The following is a 24,915-nucleotide window of genomic DNA, read 5'->3' as shown; positions in this document are numbered from 1 at the left end:
AGTGTCGTAAGTTCCCAAAATCCCCCTCGGGTGTCAGTGTCGTAAGTTCCCAACATCCCCCTCGGGCGTCAGTGTCGTAAGTTCTCAAAATCACTCGCGGGAATCAATGTCGTAACTCGTAAGTTCCAAATACCCCTCCCCCCCCCCGCGGTCGTCCTCTTCGTAAGTTCGCAACATTCCCCGCGGGTGTTAATTTCCAACATCCCTCATGTAAGACTCTTATCCAATCTCTCCTGGCATGTAAGGAGAGATTTACTCCTGGCATGTAAGCATGGATTTCGAGCAACTGGAAGCGATCGGCAGCGACTAGTTGCGTCCAGTTGCCCACTGTTCTATTCCGAGCAACTAGTGGCGGCCAGTCGCAGGCAGTCGCGTCGCAGTCGACCGACTTAAGCACTGCAGTCGCAGTGAATTGCAGCCAGTTGCTTCCAGTCGAGTCGGCTCGCAAGCCCGACATAAGCCCCCCTTAAGACTTATCCAATCTTTGAGCAACCGAAATTTATCCAGCATATATTTATAATACTTATCCGGACTTTGATCAAACTGCTATCCGGCGCCGAAAGCTCACAAACCATCACATGAAAGTTATCCGGCGCGTAAGACTCGTCCGGCTTCTGAACAACAGAAGTTATCCGGCACATATAATATACTTATCCGGCTTAAGAGCAACCGAAGCTACCCGGCCTACAAAGTTCACACGCCTGGATAGATGTGTCGTCCGGCAAGTAGGCCTAATACTTATCCGACCTTCGAAAACCCGAAGTTATCTAGCATGTAACACTTATCTGACCTCTGAACAACCGCCATTATCCGGCATGTCAAGCTGTGTGCACATTACCGACTTTATCTTGTCAGATTGGCGAATTGGACCAACTTCGCAACTATACAACCGACCATCGGCAGTGTAAACGCAAAAGTCGCGCAAACAACTGGTCGATAGCAACTAGTTGGGAGATTAGAACATTATCTATTTTCGCCAACTCGGTGTTGCCGGCTTGCGAAATTGCTTCAACTCGCGAATTTGACAGCATAAAGTCGGCAGTGTAAACCCAGCTTTTGCCTTTTTGTGTTTTCTTGTTCTTGCTTTTCTTCACCCCCCCCCCCTCTGTTGCCTCATTGCAGGACCTTCCGGACAACGAGCTCTACTGTCCACCGCTGACCATCCGCGTCGTCGACTGCCGTAGCTTCGGCCGCTACATTCTCGTCGGCACGCACGTCATCAACTCGATGCACAAGTTTATGTACATACCGACGACGAAGACGACCAAACAGGCGATCAAGAAGATGTTCGGTAAAGGTACGCGCGTTGCTATAGCGACGGTTCTGCACGGTGGTGAACGTAGAAATCATATCAGGAGTGAATAATAATAGATTTATAATATTATGATTCACTCCTGATAATATAATATAATAATTGCATAAGTATATTAGAAATTGTATTAAAAGTTTGGGAGCGATTCGAATCAGCAGGCGATCGCTGTGTTTAGTCAATGTATAAGGTATTTATTTTGCGAAACGCTATCCACAGGTTATTATCATAACTGTCGTGTGGTAATCCGAATATGATATGTAAATTACAGGTATAAACAAGAAAGAATTACAGGGATAAACAGGAGCGAATAACAAATATATAGAAGCGATTATTCACAAGTATACATAGGTAAAAATATTTCATACAGGAGAGAATTAGTTATGTAAACAAGGGATAATTGCAGGTACATAGAGGAGGCAAATACGATTATAAATAGACAAGACAAGAAGATTACTTTCAACTAAATGCAGGGGATATTATTTCAAGATATACGCAGGAGGAAATTACACGTATGTTAAAGAGAGCAAAAGAAAATTATCTTCAGCTACATACAGATATATACAGGTACAAGTTTCCACGTATAATTTCGTTTTAATTATACATTTTAATAAGTTCGTATTAATTAAGTTTCCCCACAGTGCGGTGACGGTACGAAGTCTAGCACTCGTAGGTAGTGACACCTAGCGGATGCCTGCCAGCTGTTGACTTGAACACACACTGACTAGATCATCATCAGGCTTCGTTCTCTTTCCTTTGTGTGAACCCCACGTAGCAACCGTTCAATGAGGAGCAGCTTCGGAACGCACTGCGCACGCCCCCATACGCACGAAGAGCGGTACTCGTCGATATTCTTGTCTAGAACTACCATTACGTACCTATAGGTGGCGCAGCGCTCGCTGCATTCGTACGCGTGTGTGACGCCAAACTGCATGCAGTGCCCCTTCGTACACTCAGGATACCACTCAAACTCCACGACAGATGGCGCTCTCGCTCATGGGCTCAATCTACCACTGCCACAAGCAGATTTTCGGTTACAATTTGTAACGCTTTTTTACCACAAGTTTTACAGCGGCCAAGTTACTCGTATCCTATGTAATAAGATTTGTACTAATAAAAGTTGCAAAGAAATTAAAAATCCGACCATCATTTTATGAGAAATTTGATAAAATAGTGATACGAAATAGTGCGCGTATTGTGCACCCATTTACTACTTTCAAATCATTACACTGTTTACTAAACTAAGTTCACGGGTTTATTTAATATTTATCATGAATTTTTTGGATGCTTGCCAATATAGCTAATTCTCGAACATTGTCTTTGATGCATTTTTGCGTATTCAGCTTAAAACATCTAAATTTGTCCACCAACAAACATGCAAATCATAGAAATTTCGAATGTTTTGTTCGGCGGCGACTTCGCGGCCGTTGGATTGCCATTTGCTGGATTTCCCCGGAGCTCCACCCACTTTAAAAATAGTGCTAGTATTGTGGCAGTGGTATCCTGAGTGTACGAAGGGGGCGCTGCATGCAGTTTGGATACCACTGCCACAATGCTAGCACTATTTTTAAAGTGGGCGGAGCTCCGGGGAAATCCAGCGAATGGAGATTCGTAAACAGCGTATGATTTGAAAGGTAAATGGGCGCACAATCCGCGTACTATTTCGTATCACTATTTTATCAAATTTTTCATGAAATAACGGTCAACTTTGCAACTTTTATAAGTCCAAATCTTATTACATAAGATACGAGTAACGTGGCTGCTGTAAAACTTGTAGTAAAAAAGCATTACAAATTGTAACGGAAATCTACTTGTGGCAGTGGTGAATTGAGCAAGAGCGAGAGCGCCATCGGTCGTCGAGTTTGGTGTGACGCCTGCCTGTTCTCTTGTCGAACCCTCGAATAGTCGGATCAAGTATCCATGGCAACGGGAGTATTTTTTGGCTCATCTTTCGCGTACCATGTTGCTGCGGGTAGTTCGCGAATTCGCCGCAGTACGACGCACGTACTAGCGACGGTGCTGCCAATTTAATGTGGTACGGCGCGGATGTGGTGAATTTACGAAGTTGTGTTCGAAATCTACAACCCGTAGTGCTCGCGGAAGTATGCGGAAGGGGACGCGTCACTCGTTACGTGGATACTTGGTCGTATTTATTTACGTAGACGAGTCTTAACTTTTGCACCTTACCAATATAATACCAGATAATAATGCCAGCCACCATAACATCGTCCGATGAGGGTGTGTCCGTGTAATTTCTACTGCGGAACACACGAATCGTAAGCTGACGACTCTACATGGCCCTTACGGATGTCATAGAGAATGCCACTTAGCCTTAAGTAATTATCTAATGTTGTAGGGGAGGGGGTAACGTGGGGGTCATGTTTGAGGTGCAAAAGCTAGGAGCCGAATCCTATGTGACCTGTAGTAGCATGTGCCTGTGTTTGTGCGTGTGTTTGTTTGTGTGTCTGTGTGTGTACCAATCTTTCCGTCACCCCATTGCAGACTAGCACCGTGTTTTGCACACCGACTCCATACTTGTATGTGTTCTCACTTAGAACCAGTTTACGTGTATTAATCTTGATTCTAATTCTAACCTAGACGTGCACTTATGAGCTGCGAGGATGTACAGCAAGCACTATGCTGCGTGTGCGTTTGTGTGGGTTTATACGATTCTAGATGTGTCTCGTATTTGTTTTACGTGTGATATTCACTGTCTCGGGTATCTATTCGGTAGTATTACGTATTTGTATTGAACTCGTGTCGTGTGCGTGTGCGCGCTTACATTGCTCTGCTAGACGCATCTACTGGCGCCATCTACCGGGAACGAAGAAAAAATTTTAAGCGGTGGAATCGCATTGCTATTAGTGCGTGACGCGCACGTGACTCTTGTGTTAGCGACATTTTTTTGCAGTTGTAAGAGCTTATCGTCGATGTGTTAATTTTATTATACGATATAAACACACGGTTGTGTTTAACCTGGGGTAAAACTTAGGTGTATCGATTTTTTTAAATACGCATCATGGGCCAATAGCGAATAATGCACTGCCTCGTGAAATTCTACACCCTCTCCCAGTTCATTTATATAGTTTTTCCCGTTTCGCTATTATACAACCGGATTATTATTTTTGCCTCGTGACGCGCTACAGCACCAGCGCTTCCAACGGCAATCGTTGGAACTATTTGTTGTCATTGCATCATGAATAGCAGTAGTGAAGGCAGTTGGTTATTGTTAGAAAGGGGAACACATCTTTCTGACAACGCCTTCTGCCGCTGACATCTGTATCTGGGGGGAAGGTCCGTTGTCAGTGACATCATAAGTTATTTAACGTCACGAGTTTAAAATGTCGTCAATTTCGTAATGAAGTGTCGCGCAAAAGTTTAGACGCCATTTTAGATTCATGATGTTCATAAGTATTTATACGATGCCTTTGATAATGGGCCTCCTGTCAGTGTATAGATGATTGATTCGCGTTGTGGTCATCAATGCGTTGCAAAAGAGCTTGATATCGATGTGTGATGTGTGTAGTAAGTGACTATACACGTAACGTAACTGAAACATCAGCGATAGTATCAATAATATCAACGATAATCGATATAATCGATAACAATATAATAGTAGCGATAATATCGATAACAATATAATAGTAGCGATAATATCGATAAAGCTCGCACGCATGACGGACGTGCCGTGTGTGCGTGTGCGTGTGAGCGTGCGTGCGTGCGTGCGTGTGCGTGCGTGCGTGCGTGTGTGCTCGCTCGTGTGTGTGTATGTGCGTGCGTGCGTGCGTGCGTGCGTGCGTGCGTGCGTGCGTTCGTGCGTGCGTGCGTCTGCGTGCATGCATACGTCCGTCCGTACGTGCGTGCGTGCGTGCGCGCGTGCGCAGTCTCTGTGACGTGAATCACGGTGCCAGGGGAGCACCGACAGACACGCACGCAGTCCATCCCTTACACTAGAAGCGTGACCTTATACACACATACACACTAGAGTGAGATCGTATACACGCGATACGTTCCACGAGCCGCCATGTTGTCGCTCGGCAGACGACAATCGACAGACGACAATCGACAGACGACAATCGACAGTTTTCAGTTCGGTTACGTCACTACGCTTCGCGCAAACGTGTCTTCTTTTACGTCGAAAGTGATACACCTAGTATTCGTATATATTATTCGACATGCGTATATGGTAAATCCTGCGTGTGCCTAAAAATGACGTCGTGCTGGTTATATGACAACCCACGGTGGTCACCGCAGACTGATCTCCAACAAGCGCGCATTAAACGCTTATTAGTGTTCACGGGTTTCTTGGCGTAGTCCTTTTAAATAGACGAGGTGAGATTCTTGCGAGCAAATTAACAGAAATGCACCGGACGGGTCTATCTAGATCAGAAGTAGATAATAGGCCCTATTATCTACTTCTGATATAGATTGTACACATACCAGGTGTATCTTTATTCTACACGCGGCCACGCCCTTGTGTATTGAATGCCGCGTGCTACAGAGCCGAGGCGATCTCGTCACGCGTGAAACATGGCGGCCATATAGCATCGTATATACCACCCCCCTCATCGTATACACCACCCCCCTCATCGTATACATCCCCCCTCATCATATATACACCCCCCCCTCATTGTATACATTTCCTCTCATCGTATACATCCCCCCTCATCATATACATCCCCCCTCATTATATACATTCCCCCTCATCATATACACCCCCCCCCTTCATCGTATACACCACTCCCCTCATCGTATACATCCCCCCTCATCGTATACATCCCCCCTCATCGTATACATCCCCCTCATCGTATACACCCTTCCTCCCTCACGGTATACACCCCCTTTCCTCTAGATTGCGCATAGGCGATAACGGTTAACCCTCCATGCCCCTCCACGCCCTGCAAGACAAATCCCAACGCGCAATATAGATAAATAGAGGGGAAAGGTTTACGATAAGGGGGGATTCATACCACGGTAATTCCATATTCCCATGCGCAATATAAAAAGAGGGGGAAGGTTTACCATGAGGCGGGATGCATACCACGGCACTTCCATATTCCCATGCGCAATATAGAGAAAGGGGGAAGGTTTACCATAAGGCGGGATGCATACCACGGTACTTCCATATTCCCATGCGCAATATAGAGAAAGGGGGAAGGTTTACCATAAGGGGGAGGGGGTATGCAATATGCATACGACGCTACGCCCGCCGTGATGGGCCGTCGCTGCGTGCTGTGTGGCGCGCTATAACGCTGCCGCCTGTGTTTAAGCTTGGCGGAGAGAAGGAGAGCGGAGTGCCGGACGTGCCCGCTCCCGTCGCTGATGAGTCATCGGACAGAGGTCCCATCATCCCCGTACCGAAGGGCATCCGACCTGTGCTGAGCAAGCATCGCATAGAGGTGAGAGGGCGCGTGCTTGCGTGCGTGCGTGCGTGCGTGCGTGCGTGCGAGCGTGCGAGCGTGCGTGCGTGCGTGCGAGCGTGCGAGCGTGCGTGCGTGCGTGCGTGCGTGCGTGCGTGCGAGCGTGCGTGCGTGCGAGCGTGCGTGCGTGCGTGCGTGCGTGCGTGGGCGGGTCCACGTACATAGACGCGATACATGATGTAGTATATAGCATGTATAGTATAGTAGAACAACGCCGGGTATCCCGCTAGTATAGATATATTCTACATATATTTTATACATGTTTGCAGATATTGTTCTGGGGTCTGCGTGATCTGAAGCGTGTACAGTTCATGTCCGTGGAGAGCCCGCGCGTCGACATAGAGTGTGCGGGGCACGTGCTGCAATCGGCTCTCATCAGCGACCTGAAGAAGAATCCGAATTTCCCCGTGCCTGTCAAGTACATGGATGTCGTAAGTTCCTAACATCCCCCTCGGGCGTCAGTGTCGTAAGTTCCCAAAATCCCTCGCGGGAATCAATGTCGTAACTCGTAAGTTTCAAATACCCCTCCCCCTCCCCGCGGTCGTCCTCTTCGTAAGTTCGCAACATTCCCCGCGGGTGTTAATTTCCAACATCCCTCATGTAAGACTCTTATCCAATCTCTCCTGGCATGTAAGGAGAGATTTACTCCTGGCATGTAAGCATGGATTTCGAGCAACTGGAAGCGATCGGCAGCGACTAGTTGCGTCCAGTTGCCCACTGTTCTATTCCGAGCAACTAGTGGCGGCCAGTCGCAGGCAGTCGCGTCGCAGTCGACCGACTTAAGCACTGCAGTCGCAGTGAATTGCAGCCAGTTGCTTCCAGTCGAGTCGGCTCGCAAGCCCGACATAAGCCCCCCTTAAGACTTATCCAATCTTTGAGCAACCGAAATTTATCCAGCATATATATATAATACTTATCCGGACTTTGATCAAACTGCTATCCGGCGCCGAAAGCTCACAAACCATCACATGAAAGTTATCCGGCGCGTAAGACTCGTCCGGCTTCTGAACAACAGAAGTTATCGGGCACATATAATATACTTATCCGGCTTAAGAGCAACCGAAGCTACCCGGCCTACAAAGTTCACACGCCTGGATAGATGTGTCTTCCGGCAAGTAGGCCTAATACTTATCCGACCTTCGAAAACCCGAAGTTATCCAGCATGTAACACTTATCCGACCTCTAAACAACCGCCATTATCCGGCATGTCAAGCTGTGTGCACATTACCGACTTTATCTTGTCAAATTGGCGAATTGGACCAACTTCGCAACTATACAACCGACAATCGGCAGTGTAAACGCAAAAGTCGCGCGAACAACTGGTCGATAGCAACTAGTTGGGAGATTAGAACATGATCTATTTACGCCAACTCGGTGTTGCCGGCTTGCGAAATTGCTCCAACTCGCGAATTTGACAGCATAAAGTCGGCAGTGTAAACCCAGCTTCTCCCTCTTCGGCTCTCCTGCCACTGCCTTTCATCAACCCCCCCCCCTCCGTTGCCGCATTGCAGGACCTTCCGGACAACGAGCTCTACTGTCCACCGCTGACCATCCGCGTCGTCGACTGCCGTAGCTTCGGCCGCTACATTCTGGTCGGCACGCACGTCATCAACTCGATGCACAAGTTTATGTACATACCGACGACGAAGACGACCAAACAGGCGATCAAGAAGATGTTCGGTAAAGGTACGCGCGTTGCTATAGCGACGGTTCTGCACGGTGGTGAGCGTAGAAATCATATCAGGAGTGAATAATAATAGATTTATAATATTATGATTCACTCCTGATAATATGATATAATAATTGCATAAGTATATTAGAAATTGTATTAAAAGTTTGAGAGCGATTCGAGGCAGCAGGCGATCGCTGTGTTTAGTCAATGTATACACTAGTCTCTCGCGGTATTGTGCCATAGTTCGGTAGGGGCGCTAGCGTCGCTCGCTGGAGTCAATTTTATTGGGCTATCAGCATTCTAGTGTCTGTATATATTTCTATGGTGGAATGCGAACCAACGCGTGCGTGTGTCAGAAGACAGGGCCGTAGTTAGCTCGGGGCACGGTGTATGTAGGACGGGAGGGGCAAGGGGGCAGCTGCTTCTCCCAGACCGATGTTGATACATGGAGCCCGTATTCAGAAATAGGGATAGAGAAGAGGGGGAGGGAGTCGAGAGAGGAAGAGGAATGGAACCAAGGGAGCGAGGGAGACAATGGTTTGAGAAAAGAGAGCACAAGTATAAACTTAAGGAGAAATTAGAATAAGTTATACATGCTCTCGTGTATCTATCAGCCCGTTACTAGTATAGTTATAGCTATAGTATAGCAGTATCATTATATAAGTATTCCTTATAGTATAGTATAGTATATATGTTTGTATAGTAGTACATATAGCACAGCAGTACATATACGCCTCGCCCCTTTAACGCGCTTTCTCGCTACGACAATACATTATGCATCATACATATATAAGCCTGTTAACAGCTATAGTGTAGCAGTACAACTGCGCCATGCCACTCTCTCTCTCTCTCTCTCTCTCTCTCTCTCTCTCTCTCTCTCTCTCTCTCGCGCGCGCGCGCGCTACGACAATACATCATGCATCATACATATATAAGTCTGTTAACAGCTATAGTATAGCAGTACAAATACACCTCGTTCCTTTAACTCGTTACTTCGCTGCGACAGATGTCGACCAGCAGCAAACGCTGTCGACGCCAGCAGACGGCTTCGCCATCACCATTGACAACGAAGACAAAGCGCCGCTGTTGCCACGGCCACGGCCAGGCGATGACAGCGCCATCGTCACGATCAACACAGCTGTAAGTCTCACCGACCACACCTCACCGCACCTTACCTTACCTTACCTTACCTTACCTTACCTTACCTTACCTTACCTTACCTTACCTTACCTTGCGTTACCTTACGTTACCTTGCCTTAGCTTACTTGACCTTACCTTAGCTTACCTTACCTTACCTTACCTTACCTTACCTTACCTTACCTTACCTTACCTTACCTTACCTTAACCTACCTTAGCTTAGCTTACCTTACCTTGCGTTACCTTACCTTACCCTACCTTAGCTTAGCTTACCTTACCTTGCGTTACTTTATCCTACCTTAGCTTAGCTTACCTTACCTTGCCGTACCTTGCGTTACCTTACGTTACCTTGCCTTAGCTTACCTTAGCTAACGTTACCTTGCCTTAGCTTACCTTTACTTAGCTTACCTTAGCTTACCTGCACTTAGCTTACCTTACCCTACCGTACTTTACCTTACCTGTCAGCGTATATAAAACCGTGCACCTCATGTAAGCTGTTGCATCACGTTGTTAATACGAGGCTAGGCGTTTAGCGTCTTACCTTGCACGCAGGTGTAGTAGCTAATTAACATGCAATTAGTGTCTAATTAACACTGCTCTCTCCCTCACCTACACAGCCGCGTGGATATCGCCCGTGCTTCATGCTTAGCCTGTAGATAAATAACAATAATAATAATTAATAATTATTTCGAGTTATTATTCCTTTTTGTAGCTCATACCAGACAGGGGTCGCCACTACAATATATATATAATATGTGGTTAGATTGTCATTCTCCTGGGTGGACTCATTCTTGTCACTCACCAGTGTAATTATTTTGTGCGCAAACGTGCCAACGTGATCAATCGATGGATGCATGATGATCATGTTCACACATACGTGTCCTTGTAGCAAGCAGCATCCATAGACACCATCTCTCACGAAGCACGCCTACCACCGTACTTACTACTAGCCTTAGACTACTACACCGTACTAGTATTACTACTACACTGTACTAGTATTACTACTACACCGTACTACTAGCATTTGCACAGAGCACTACGTGTATCACAACAGCCGTGTCGCACGTCTGTGTTGTCGTTGTCCATATATATATATATATATATATATATATACGCCATTGTTTTCATTATTACCAGCAGAGTAAAACGGTCACTTGCACACAGCAGCATACTTGAAGATGCCCTCCCATGAACTTTGTACCGATTATCGTTGCTGTAGAGTAGTAGTTATAGCGTACCATGTGCCACGCGATCGTGTATATATATATATAGTGAGTAGATATAATAGCGCGTAGGATGATCCAGCTTGCACGCTAGGGAATGAAAACTTAGTTCTGAATATGCCGCACATCTATTTTATCTAGTTCATCGTTGTACCAAAGAAGTAATCGTTTTTGTAGCTATCGTTTTCGTTGTAGCAATCTAAGAATAAACACGATGTACTTGGGTCAGACTAGCCTTGATAATATTCGAAAGAGTGAGCGCATAGCCGAATCGTAACAGCAATTCATAGATCATCAGATTATCAGATGCACGTCCCATGTAGTTAACGTCAAAGCTTACGGGATAAGACTTTCTGCAAACCCTCGTTTGGATGAATTGCTATAACGCGTGGTTGCAGAGAGAAAGGGAGGCTGGTTGCTTACCCACAATAATTCTCTTAAGGCCCCCGCACATAGTACGAATTCAGCGCGCGCCAACGGCGCTGAGCTTAACGCGCGCGCCATTTGCGCACGTAAACCAGCCTGCACACGGTGCGCATTTGGCGCAGCGGCGTTGGTGCGCGCCGAATACGCACCGTGTGCTGGAGGCCTTTAGTGACTACCTAGACCACTGCCTGGTTGACTAACTCATAGCTAGCGTATCTTGGTAACGACCCAGACCGCTTTCACGGTACACACGCGAGGTGTCGTGGTACAGAGCTATAGAACACTGGCCTAGACAACCGCAGATATCTGAAATACATATATAGACCGTCAGGCGGCGACTGTGGGAAAATGCTAAGATTTATTACGCGATCAATAAATAAAAGTTAAGTCAAGTCTAAGGTGAAGATCTAACGCGGAGTATAATTCTCGCTGTACTACGATCTAGCGATGGGCACGCATACATCGTGTAGCATTTAAGTCCGTCATCATGTAGTATCGAGTGGAGTATTATAATATAGGTTATATTATATAGACGTATACGGTAGCAGAACAGGAGTGTTATAGGTATGCGTAATAGACAGCAGCAGTACAAAGTTCTTGCGGGAGTGTGGCCTCTTCAATCGCAGTGCATCGTTACGCATCGTCGTCACGCATATTTATTTCCACCGTGTTTTTTCTCTCTTTTCTTTCCGCCTCTCTCGCTCTCACTCTCTAACACTCTGTGTGCCGCTGCTGCTGCTGCTGCCGCCGCCGCCGTTGCTTCTGATGGGCGCCGCCGGGTGGCGCCACGTGGTGTAGATGCACATCGCGCGCATCGCTACCTCTCTGCAGCCGGATAATAAAGCGGTGAAACAGGAAGCGAACCTGAAGAGGCGCCGGAAGTCGTCGATACTCGACGACGACATGAACACGGAGGCGCTGGACTGGTGGAGCAAGTACTTCGCCTCGCTGGAGGAACTCATAGAGGTAGGACGGGGGAAGGGTAGTGGTGGGGTTGAGGGGGTGGAGGAGGACGGGTGGTGTAGAGAAGGGTGTGCGGGAGGGTGGGTGTGATAAGGTGTGGCGGAGGAGTGGTGGTAGGAGGGAAGGGTGGCTGGGGGCCAAGGGTGCTGGCGGGGGGGGGGAGAAGGAGGCAAGTACTGGTCGCTCGTTTGAAGCTGGGAGGAGCTCATATGTAGTAAGAACGGGGGAGGGGTGCGTGGGAAGGAATAGGTAGGGAAGAGGGAAGGGGCGGATGGTAGGGAAAGGATGTGGTGGGAGGAGGGGGCTGGTGGAGCGTGAGCAAGCACTTACGCTTCGCGGGAACTGATAGAGGATAGGTACGGGGGGTGGGGGGTGGGGGTGTGGTGGTGAGGGTGCTTAGTGGGGGCCGGGTGCTGGAGGGGAGGTGGTGTGGGTACTGGGGTGTTAGGAGAGGGGGGGGGGGGGTAAGTCATTATTTCCATGGCGAATAATGACAGGCAACAACTAAACGTATCTCACGGACGACACCTGTCGCCATCTCACTCACCCATACAACATGCATGTTATCATCGCCATCGATATTGCTATTGATCGATTTGATATTGATTGGGCCGATGATTGCGCTTCGAGCCTACAGTGCGGCAAGGCAAGCCCCGAGGAGGCGCCACCGGTCGACCCTCTCGACGTCGACCAAGCGAAGTCGGGCGTAAAGCTGCCGCCAGGCATACACAGCAGGAGCAAAGAGGAGGATGATAGTACACTGGACGTGGCAATAACACTAGTCAATGCTGGCACTCGATAGTCATCCCAGTTCCCTTATTGACTAGTTCGTTTCTTCGTCTGACAGCCCGTGTGTCATATATTACAGTTGGTGTACAGTATTGTTATAGTATTATATATTTATGGTTATGTTATATATATAGTAAAATATGAGTAGTATATATAATATATATATATAGTAGTTCCCTGCCTGTAGTAGGAAGAGATAGGTACGCGACACGGCATCAACCACACTGCCGGCACCGCATGTCTCGAAAGTTTCACTGTTGTGTGTAGGTGAGTGGTGCTGTTGTGTGTGTGTGTGTGTGTGGTGTGGTGTGTGTGTGTGTGCGTGTTCGTTGTGCGTGTGTGCGTGTCGGTAAAAATTGGTGCGTGCGCGTGCGCGTGTGTGTCATGCATTATATTATTGTTACACTGTGGTCACATCGTATGCCATGCATAGAAGGAAGATATAGGTACGCAACACGGCATCAATACTAGCACTGCCTGCACTCTAGCACCCCTACTGACCAGTCTGGACATTCGGCTGAGAAGCTCCTCGTTTGTCGGTCATAAGCGATCATTCGTGTTCGTGTAATTCGCGATCAAACTGCACGCTGTCACCTAACCCCGCCTTTTGTTCCCTCACACAGAGAACGGCGCCGTCGTGAGGGGAAAGGAAGCCAAGAAGATGGAGAAGGCGCTGAAGAAAGAATGGCAGATGCGACGGTGCGGCGAAACAAAGAAGCACGGATTCAAGTCGGCGGCGAACGTCATCCGGCTGGCGAAGAATCTGTCGCCGAAAGCGATACGCAAGAGGAAGCTGTGCTAGCGAGAATGACAGCCAAGGATGGTGTACGGTTGTGCGGTGCGTAGCGGAGAGGTTGTGGGAGGGTGCGTGTGTGCGCGAGGAGGGGAGGGGGGGCGCTGTCGTGCGGCGTGGGAGGGGCGTGGTGTGTGCCGTGTGTTGTGTGTGTGAGGGGGTGCGGCGCTGTTGAGGAAGGGCGTGCGCGGGAAGGCGGTGGCGCGGTGGAGATGGGCGTGTGTGGCGTGTGTGGTGTGTGTGGAGGGGTGCGTGCGTGTGTGTGGGGGAAGGGTGTGGGGAAAGGGTGTGTGTGTGGGTGGGTGTGTGTGTGGTGTGTGATGTGTGTTGTTGTCGTGTGTGTGGCGTGTTGTCGTGGTGTGTGGTGTGTTTGTGTGTGTGGTGTGTGTGTGAGGGGGTTGCGTGCGTGTGGGGGGGAGGTGTGTGTTGTTGTGTGTGTTGTGTGTGTGTGTGTGGGTGTGTGTGTGTGTGGAGGGGGTCCGTTCGGTGGTGGGGGAGGCGTGTGTGTGCGTGCGTGTGTGTGTGTGTTGTTGGTGTGGGTGCGTGGGGTCGTGTGCCGTGCGTGGTGTGTGTCGTGGTGTGTGCGCTGTGTGTGTGTGTGTGTTGCGTGCGTGTGTGGGACGGTGTGGGGGAAGGGGTGTTGTGTGTGTATAAGTGTAGTGTGTGTGTGTGTTATATGTAGTGTGTTGGTATAGAGTATGTTGTGTGGTGTGGAGTGGATGGCGTGTCCGTGTGATGGGAAGGCGTGTGTGGGGGGGGGGAAGGCGTGTTGTGCGTGGGTCGTGTGGTGTGCGTGTGTGTGCGTGGTGGTGTGTGGGAGGGTGTGGGGAGAGGGTGTGTGTGTGTCGGTGCGGCAGGGGTGCGTGTGTGCGCGTGGGAGGGGGCGCGCGCGTAGTGTGTGGTGTGTGTGTGGTGTGTGTGTGTGGTGTGTGTGTGTGTGTGTGTTGTGTGTTGTGTGTGTGTGTGGGTGGTGTTGAGAAGAGGATGCGTGCGTGTGTGGGGAAGGGCGTGCTGGGGGAAGGGTGTGGTGGGTGGTGGTGTGGGAGGGTGCGTGTGCGCTGCGCGAGGCCGCGTGTGTGTGTGCTGCGTCGTATGTGTGTGTGTGCAGTGTTGTGTGCGTGTGTGCGGTGCGTGTGTGTGTGTGTTGTGTGCACCGTGTGCTGTGTGTGTGTGTGGCATGGTGTGTGTGCGTGTGCGTGCGTGTGGTGTGTGGGTCATGTGTGGTGCTGATGTGCCGTGCATGTGTGTGTGTGTGTGTGTGCTGGCACGTGTGTGTGTTGTGGTGGTGTGGTGCAAGTTGTGTGCGCGTGCGCTGCGCTGTGTGTGTGGTGCGTGTATGTGTTGTGTGGCAGTGGGTTGTGAGTGCGTGTGTGGCGGCGTGGTGTGGTGGTGTGTCGTGTGTGTTCACGGTGTGCACGTGTGGTGTGGTGTGTGTGTGTGTGTGTGTTGTGTGTGGTGGTGTGGTATTGTGGTGAGATGAGAGAGTGTATGTGTAGTGTGCGGCGCGGCGTGTGTCCTCTCCTCACCAAAAGCAGCATACATCGGATCACCAGTACGTGTAGTGCCCTGCTTTGCGGGCCGCGAGATCGTTTCCAATGAGCATGGAAGACGGCAGCTCTCGGGTTCAGAGCGTGCTCGAAAGGGAGTCGGCTGCAAACACTGTTCGAGTTGTACCGAGGCAAGAAACGAGGCGACGAGTTTTGACGACCAGAGCAGAGTCGTCGGCACAATTCAAGGGTAGCGCTGGAGACAGGCACTCACGACTATGTCCGTGAACCGCATAGTGGTACACGAGGTGTACGTCAAACTATAACTATGCGTGATAGGTTAGGGAGTGGAAATGTAGACGAAGCGATAGGGAGAGAGAAGTGGAAAACAGGAGGGAAGGGAAGACTGCGCAAAATATAAAAAGAAAGAGGGGAAGATGGAAAGAAAGAGAGAGCGCGAAAGATAGGAGAGAAGAACGTGAGAGAGAAAAGAGCGCAGCGAGCGAGCCGAAAGAGAGAGAAAGAGGAGAGAGAGAAGAGAGAAGCAAGGAGAGAGATCTCTAGCGAGCGAACGAGCAAAATAAAGTAAAGTAAAGTAAGAAAGTATGTCAGCAAGCAAGCAATTAAGCAAGTAAGCAAGTAAGTAAGTAAATGAGTAAGCAAGCAAGCAAGCAATTAAGCAAGTAAGTAAGTAAGTAAGTAAGTAAGTAAGTAAGTAAGTAAGTAAGTAAGTCAGTAAGTAAGCGAGTAAGTATGAGTGTGCGTTGCTGTGTCATGCAGGGATCGCTGAAGGTTTACCGTATCCCGCTGCCGCCTGACATCGACGACCACACGATCATGGGTGGCGACCCTCAGTACGGCATGTTCCAAGGTCTGCCCAGCAACGACCCCGTCAAGGTCATGGTCAGAGTCTACGTTGTCAAGGTAGAATGACGCAATCGATTAACCATCCGATCAAACATTTGATTCATAAATAAACGAATAAATTAATAAAGGAATGAATAAATAAATAAATAAACGAATAGATAAATAAACGAATGAATAAATAAATAAATAAAAATAAATAAATAAATAAATTAACAAATAACCAAACAAACACTTAATCGAACGAATAAATAGATAAAAGATCTAAAAAAAATTCCAACAAACCCGTTGAGATTCACCACTCACCTTTACCACTATGCAAGCGACATGTCGCTGATTGAGATCCTGTCACCTGTGGCGCCCTCACGTGTCGCGTACCCGCAGGCGACCGACCTGCACCCTGCCGACATCAACGGCAAGGCGGACCCGTACATCGTCATACAGCTCGGCAGAACTAAGATAAGCGACAAGGAGAACTACATCTCCAAGCAACTGAACCCGGTGTTCGGCAAGTGAGTAGGCGTGGCAGTGCATTACCGTAGTGGTGCTGTAAGGGCTAACCAGGGTCAGGTACACCAGGAACCACGGGCCAGTTGTCAGAAATAAAATTAACTTAAAAATTATTATAATTAAATAATTATAAAAAGTATTAAATAAAACTAACTAAAACTTTAGAGCTTACCAATGCCGGGTATATCAGGGACGCGTTGTCAGATTTACAAATAATTTTAAATCATTACAGGCGATTTCTAATCTAAAATCGTTTTGAGCAAAATTAGTCTTAACATTATGCGCATAGACCTTTGACAAGAACTCGGCAAAGTTACGAGTTTCTCATACGAAGTATATACAGGTCCGGTATACAAGACTAAGTTCATGTTCAGACTAATCTTAACACTAATTTTGTTTCTGACAACGGGTACCGGACGTCTTTTACAGAGTTTAACATTGTTTAGTCTTTCAAGGCTACCTTCCCCGATTCCACGATAAATCTTTTTAAGCGTGCTAACTCCTATTAATTTCCCACAAACTCCTGCTGACTCTCTGCAAACTCTAAGTTTAACTAGGCACATAGACTAACACCGCGCCCTTGTGCATTGTTAAGGTGCTTTGACATTGAGGCGACCTTTCCGATGGAAAGTTCGCTGACGGTGCAGATCTACGACTGGGATCTTGTCGGATCCGACGACCTCATCGGTCAGACAACCATCGACCTTGAGAATCGCTTCTACAGCCGACATCGGGCGACGTGCGGCCTCGGCAAGACCTACGAGACGTAAGCAAAACAGAAGAACGTGCCTGTACGTCGGGAGTACAGATTCACAGATTCACAAATTTTCTTCTGAATCTAGGTCTCCTCAGAGAACCTCTACTGTCAGCTCTCGACAATTTTCCATGTTTAAATGCCCTACTGGGCTACTGGCCTAGTGGGCGAGTGAAGTGATTCACAGTTTTCACTGGCGGGGGCCGCCGCATACAAGGCTCTCTTCAGATGAGTCAGATTACGCACGTAACGCGAAAGCGGGCAAGTTTTCATCGTTATTTGGCCGTTGTTAGAGTAGACGAGATTTTTGTTACTCGATGAGCACCGTAGAATTAGGCTACAAGGAAAGTATAATTAGGCTGTAGAGATTACTATCTCACGGATACCAGTCAGTAAATGGCGAAATATAACGCAGAATATAGGAGCAAAAAGTGCCGCAACATCGATATTTTAAGTGCACGCGTGTGGAAAACACGTATAGACTAGAGAGGGGGTGTGCGCTTTCAGAAACATCACGAGTAGCTGTGACATCACAACTCTAAAAAGTCTTCTAAAGTAAAGTTTCCATGCTAAACTCACGACGTTTTATACACGCATGACACTAATAACTACACTCATATTATTTCTGACAACGTGTTTCGCGCGGAGTTTCCTCTACCTCCATTCACCGGCGTCTCTCCCTATATATATATATATATATATATATATATATATTATATCTACCGTCGCCCGTGTTCTCGCAGGTCCGGCTACAACATGTGGCGAGACCCGATGAAGCCAGTACAGATTCTCGGGAAGCTGTGTAAGGAAGGCAAGCTGGACGGACCTCACTTCCAACGCGACCGCGTGCGCATCGCTAACCGCATCTTTACGATCGAGCAGACGGAGCAGCAGCACGAGGACGAGGAGTGTGAGTCATCATCCGCCATTGCTGCCATTTATTCCATAGATTATTGCCCTACTGCCTCCTACTGCCTGCTTGATATTCTCGCTAGGTTACCTTACAGTTCCCATCGCTTGCTTAACGTTTAACCTACTGTTCTATCATTGTGTTGCTAGACTATTCTACTGCTGCCCTCGCTAACTTACTCTACTGTTGTTCCATTTCCTCGCTAGGGTACTATCTTCTTGCTAGATTACGCTACTGTTCCCCTCGCTAACTTACTCTACTGTTCTTTCATCTTCTTGCTAGATTACATATCTCTATTATCTACCTAGTATTCGTCCAGATATACGTGTGTGAAAGTAGGCAACTCTAATGCCATCTTCTCGCTATCTCACTCTACTGTTCTACCATCTTCTTGCTAGATTTCCATCTCTCTTATCTACCTAGTACTCATATAAATATATACGTGCGTGTGAGTAGAGGACCTAGTCAACTCCACAATCAATGTCATCGCCTCGCTAACTTACCCTCCTGTTCCTCCATATGGATATACGTGAGTGTAAGTAACCAACACTACCACTAGATACTATTTTGCCCTTCGCTCTTAATACATGAGACTATGATATATAGTATATATGAGACGGATATAGACTAAAAATAATGATAACTCTTCTTACGTTTGTATCTAGTCTCTAAGAAGGATATGGAGGAGCACCTTGCTCTCGCTGCCTTGCACCACTGGGAGGAAATACCGAAAGTCGGCTGCAAGCTCGTACCTGAACACGTCGAGACGCGCGCCCTCTATAATCCGGACAAGATCGGCATCGAGCAGGTCTGTCGGTCGATATAGAAAGTGAGAGTGCGAGAGAGAAAATGGAGATAGAGAGAGAGTGCGAAAGAGAGAGAAAGAGAGAAAGAGAGAAAGAGAGAGAGAATCAGAGAGAAGGGGAAGAAAGTCACAGATAGGCTGAAATTGTTCGCAGACCTATAGAAGCTTCTCGGTGACATAGTAATCACTGTGTATCTGCATAGTTGTGAATTAACACTCGCGGAAGATGTTCAAAAAGACTTCAAAGCGGGTTAAGTTGAAAAAGATTATACAGGTTGAAAACATATATTCGTGTGCGCGGTTAGAATATATACGATCAAGAGCGTATAAAGAAGCCTATATAAGAGCCTGTATAAGAGCCTTCTTTATACGCTCTTGATACGATGATGATGTGACCTTTATGTGACCTTTATCGGATCGTTATGTGATAAAGGAGCAGCTATAACTTCATAATGTATGAGAGCCAGAAAGAGTAATCTCATGTGCCTTACAGGGTAAGCTGGAGATGTGGGTGGAGATGTTTCCCATGGACATGCCTAGTCCTGGACCAGCCGTGGAAATCGCACCTCGCAAACCCAAGAGGTGAGAACGAGGGAAAGCCTATATCCTATATAGTAGGTCAAAATAGAGAGATCGCATCGTAAGATGTAACTTCACGTGACGCGTTCGTGCATATGTGTGCGTGCGTGCGTGTGTGCGTATGTGTTCGTGTTGTGCGGACACCCGTGTGTGTGTGTGCGTGGCTGCTTATGTGCGTGTGTGCGTGCTTGCGTGTGTGCGTGCGTACACGCGTGTGGTGTGCGTGCATGTCCGCGCGTATCCCTGCTTACGTCCATGCGTGTGTCTTTGCGCAATAAATACACTGACAGATTAAGCACACCGCAGAATATCATTATACCAGGCGTATAAGGCGCCATGTAACAAGATAATGATAATAGAAGGTGGCAACATGTGTTGATTATCAGACACCTAACTACTGTGCTGATTGCGTGCGTGCGTGCGCGTGCGTGCGTGCTTGCAGCTACGAGTTACGGGTGATCATCTGGAACACAGACGAGGTCGTCCTTGAGGACGACGCCTTCTTCAGCGGAGAGAAGATGAGCGACATCTACGTGAAGGGGTGAGAAGCAATTAATGTTAGGAGGAAATTTGCTAGGATTTTTCTCCCTGTGTTCACGTACCCTACTTACAAAAAGTATCCTTACTTTTTGTGTCCATTTACCCTACTAGCAGCATGTAGCCATACTCTGTTTCCAATTTCCCTACCCAAAACATGTAGCCATACTTTTCGTTCGTCCCCTTGCGCAAGTGGATCAAAGGTCCACTATACCTTACTCACAACATGTAGCCATACTCTCGGTGTATACCTATCCTATGCACAGATTATAGCTCTATTCGTTCTTTCTACGTCCCCTACCCATAGTTTTGGCCATTCCCGTTCTGTCCACGTATCCTACCCACAGATTATAGCCATATTCTTTGTTTGTCGCTCCTTTCGCGCAGGTGGATCAAGGGTCTCCTTACCCTACTCACCACATGTAGACATACTCTATATATCCACTATACCCTACTCACCACATGTAGACATACTCTATATATCCACTATACCCTACTCACAACATGTAGACATACTCTATATATCCACTATACTCTACTCACCACATGTAGACGTACTCTCTGTATCCACATACCCTACTAACTAATATTTCGGCCCCCTCCACCTTTCCGCAGGTGGATCAAAGGTCCCGAGGACACACAGAGCACTGACATCCACTACCGCTCGCTAACGGGCGAGGGCAACTTCAACTGGCGATTCGTCTTTCCCTTCGACTACCTGGTCGCCGAGGAGAAGATCGTTATCTCACGCAAGGAGTCGCTGTTCTCGTGGGACGAGACGGAGACGAAGGTGCCGGCGCGCATGCACATGCAGGTGTGGGACGCCGACCACTTCTCCGCCGACGACTTTCTAGGTAGGCTTCCGGTGAATTGTGCTCTGTGTATATATATATATATATATATATATATATATATATTATATATATATATCTATATTAGCAGTCTCCTAGCCCTTTGTGGTAGTGTGTGATGTGTGCTTAACTTTTGTTACTCAGGTGTGTCTACTCCCTACCACCACCCCACACATATATAATGTCGTAAAATCAAATTAAAACATCGTAGCTTCATCACTACCCTTTACGAGAATCAACGTGACTTATACGTAAAGCGGCATGTGTTTTGCTTCTCTTTTTACCGCCGTTGTTCTCTTCTCTACAGGCGCGTTCACGATGGATCTGAATAGATTCCCGCGCGGCGCCAAGTCTGCGAAGCTGTGTACGCTGAACATGCTGAAGACGGACGGTAGTGTACCTATGATGTCCATCTTCAAGCAGAGGCGCGTCAAGGGCTGGTGGCCATTCTACATCAAGAAGGAGAACGACGAGTTAGAACTCACCGTATGTATCAATGTATTTGCGTTAATCGTATTCACATCATGTTACCCGCTCCGCCCCACACCCACACACATACGCACTCACACACATACGCACTCACACACATACGCACTCACACACACACCCACACCCACACACATACGCACTCACACACATACGCACTCACACACATACACACCCACACACACATACACACACACCACACGCGCGACATATACACACCCACACACACACACGCACGAACCCCACCCCCCACACACACACACACACACACACACACACAACACACACCGACAACACACACACACACACACACACACACACACACACACACACACACATCACACCCCCCCCCCACACACACACGTACGCACACACACAACACACACACACACCACACACACACACACAACACACACACACACGTTACACACACAACGCACTCACACACATACGCACTCACCACACACACAACACACACACACACACACCACACACACACACACACACACACACACACACACACACACACACACACACACACACACACACACACACACACACACACATATGCACTCGCACACATGCACGCGCGCACACACACTCGAAGTTACGTCACATGCAGGAAGTGACGTCGCACTAGTTGATAACGTGGCGCACATATCAACTATCGAATATCGAACGATTTTCAAATCGATCAATACGAAATCAATGATCGATGGAGAGGCAGGAGCGTGTGTATCTCGCGTGAACCGAGTGACAACTCTCTGTGTTCGGCGACGCTTGCAGGGGAAGGTGGAGGCAGAGATGCATCTGCTCACGGAGGAAGAAGCTGAGAAGAGTCCTGCTGGGCTGGGCAGGAACGAACCCGAACCTCTCGACAAGCCAAAGTAAGAGAAAGTCTCCAATAATCTAAGAATCTAAGAGTTCCCAATATCGACGCTCTGTGTGTGATCTCTTGACATCTTGATGAGTGATGAGAAAAATGGATATTTAGTTATCGGGGGTGGGGGGATTAGACCATTTTAATTATCGGGGAACCTGGGAATACCGGATAAAGCGTTCGTGATTTGAGAATAGAAGTGATTTTAATTAACCGCCGAAATTGTGATTTTAATTAACCGGGATCTGGGAAATTGATTGAAAGAGTGACTGGTAGAGTTATGTTTTAAAAGTCGAGTTTTTTTATATGACGTTATGAAATGTTTGTGTCGTCTGCGTAACTCCGTCTGTTCTTGTGTTTCCACAGTCGACCCGATTCCAGTTTCATCTGGTTCCTTAATCCTCTCAAGTCCATCAGATACATCCTGTGGCACAACTATCGTTGGATGATCATAAAGGTAAGTGAGATAGACGAACGTATGTATGACGGATGTATGGCAAAATAATAAAATGTCTTACCCAGATTACGATACCTTGAAGAGTGATTGCACAACGGTGTCTAGCTAACATGTTATGTACTAACGTCCTGATCATGTGTAGAGTAGGTATGACCTGTACAAAACAGTGAAATCGTCATGTTTGTGTGTAGATCGCCTGCGCAGAAAGTGATGACGTCACAGTCATGCGTTAACGGCACACAACGTTTGGTGTTCATAATGAAGATCCGCATAGGGTGTCCGCTCACGTTTCCAAAGCTCTGCGTCACTCTTGCACCTGCTTTGCGTTTCAGGTGATACTGGTCCTCTTGCTGGCCGTACTTCTCGGCCTCTTCTTCTACTCCATGCCCGGATATACAGTCAAGAAGATAATGGGCGCCTAGGACCGTTGCCATGGCAACGATGCAGCCCTCAGCCTCTCATCGCAATGTTGCCCCCGGGGAGCAAAAATGGCGTTGTTACTGTTTCGCGTGCTGTAGGAATGTCGGAGCATTTTTTCGCTAGTAACCAAAGTTATTTCAACGTTATCTATAGTATATATATAATATTTTAAAATAGCTATTCGGGGGAGAAAAGAATGAAACTCGGAAGGGGGTCTGTTAAACCCTGGAATCGCGTATCATGTGGATGTGAGGGTTGTCATGAAATACATTCCCAGGTATCATTACGTGCTGAACCGTGGAGTACATGCACGTATCAGGGGGACCATAGCTGTGTGTGGGGGAACCATAGATTGCACACACGTATCATGGGGGTGTGCAGGACACAGTGGGATGCACCCACGCATCATGCATGTGACACGGAGGACCATGTAATACACTCACCTATATCGTCGACATATATAAATATATCTAGACACAATTTCTTGCTATAGGTTAGTTGCATGTTAAGAAGCTGTAGCTAGCACGCTTCGTTATTCATATTTTAGTGTTTCGTTTGCGTATAGGTGTTTAGTTCGCGGCATAACAAAATGGCGGGATGGCTCTCACGAAACACGTCTGCTAGTGGTAATCAAATAACGAATGACGTATAGGTAGGCTCGCGCAGCACAAATAGAAGCTACTACAACTGCAATCAAATTACGCAATAAATGCACGTATAAAAAGATATTAGCATTTATCGGTCAATGAAACATCCTCATGGATGTGGGGAATATCGGGGGAAAAGGGTGTGGCGGGGGGAAAGGGTGTGGGGGGGCCTGTGTCACCTACAGCAAGATGGCGGCATGACCTTGACCTGTGACGTACACGAGGTCATAAAACGTTGGCACGCCTGTCCTGCCTTTTCTGATGAAAAAGCGTGTAAACTTTAAACGTGGTCATTACAATAGAAAGAGAGTCCGCGAATGTGACGAATTGGAAAACTAAAATGTCGCAGCGGCAGCGCTGGACGACGAATACTATTACTACTACTAATAATAAGATTGCAGTGCCAAAATAACGCAAAATAAGTACAAAAGTTAAAAGCCAAATATATCGCACCCCCATTATGATTTGCTTTCAGCGTGAGATCAATGATATGACTAAATACTTATATAATCAGGAGGTAGGCAGAGTAGACTATAGTAGTAAATAGCAGTACAAAGACGAGTGTATATTCATGTACTATATATACATATGTGTATAATATATAGAGAAACGATTTCTGATGCATGGTTGTGGATGGTGCATGTAGCATGACCGGACGAGAGGAGAAATGAGGAGTCGGGGGTGTGAAAGAAGGAACCGGCGATCGTTAGATCCCGATAGATGGCGCCACCCGCGGATCGTATCGGGTGACGTGCGTGCGTGTGTGATGACCACTATAATTATACTGTGATCTGTGATATATGATGGGTCGAAGATATGGCAGAGTCATGCAGAGCGCTTAGCGTGCAGAATCAACACCTCTCAGGCGACGCTTCTCTGGTATCTGGTCTCTCATCTGGATAATGGGTAACGGGGGGAGGATAAATGAGTAACCACCAATTCTCGCACGCGTCCGCTCGCTGCTGTCACCAGATAGCGCTGTGCCCGGTTGCGTGG

At 47.5% G+C, this 24,915-nt stretch overlaps 1 protein-coding gene across 1 annotated transcript in view; it reads left to right on the top strand.

The window, feature by feature from the left end:
* LOC106810986 (otoferlin-like) overlaps positions 1-24,006 on the top strand; it is a 54,731-nt gene extending 30,725 nt beyond the window's left edge. Inside the window, exons 12-30 of the mRNA XM_014814493.1 lie at positions 6,580-6,708; positions 6,999-7,160; positions 8,241-8,415; positions 9,408-9,541; positions 11,986-12,153; positions 12,788-12,905; positions 13,563-13,714; positions 16,000-16,143; positions 16,468-16,595; positions 17,189-17,359; positions 18,091-18,257; positions 18,923-19,065; positions 19,556-19,644; positions 20,084-20,182; positions 20,794-21,032; positions 21,337-21,515; positions 22,302-22,402; positions 22,762-22,852; positions 23,185-24,006. Of these exons, the coding sequence (XP_014669979.1) occupies positions 6,580-6,708; positions 6,999-7,160; positions 8,241-8,415; positions 9,408-9,541; positions 11,986-12,153; positions 12,788-12,905; positions 13,563-13,714; positions 16,000-16,143; positions 16,468-16,595; positions 17,189-17,359; positions 18,091-18,257; positions 18,923-19,065; positions 19,556-19,644; positions 20,084-20,182; positions 20,794-21,032; positions 21,337-21,515; positions 22,302-22,402; positions 22,762-22,852; positions 23,185-23,274 (2,679 nt within the window). The 3' untranslated portion in view covers positions 23,275-24,006. The remainder of the gene's footprint in view (positions 1-6,579; positions 6,709-6,998; positions 7,161-8,240; positions 8,416-9,407; positions 9,542-11,985; positions 12,154-12,787; positions 12,906-13,562; positions 13,715-15,999; positions 16,144-16,467; positions 16,596-17,188; positions 17,360-18,090; positions 18,258-18,922; positions 19,066-19,555; positions 19,645-20,083; positions 20,183-20,793; positions 21,033-21,336; positions 21,516-22,301; positions 22,403-22,761; positions 22,853-23,184) is intronic.
* The last annotated feature ends 909 nt before the right edge of the window (positions 24,007-24,915 follow it).

This window comes from Priapulus caudatus, unplaced genomic scaffold, assembly GCF_000485595.1.
Source record: "Priapulus caudatus unplaced genomic scaffold, Priapulus_caudatus-5.0.1 Scaffold493, whole genome shotgun sequence".
In the NCBI taxonomy this organism is placed as follows: domain Eukaryota; kingdom Metazoa; phylum Priapulida; class Priapulimorpha; order Priapulimorphida; family Priapulidae; genus Priapulus; species Priapulus caudatus.
This window is presented reverse-complemented; position numbering and strand designations above follow the sequence as displayed.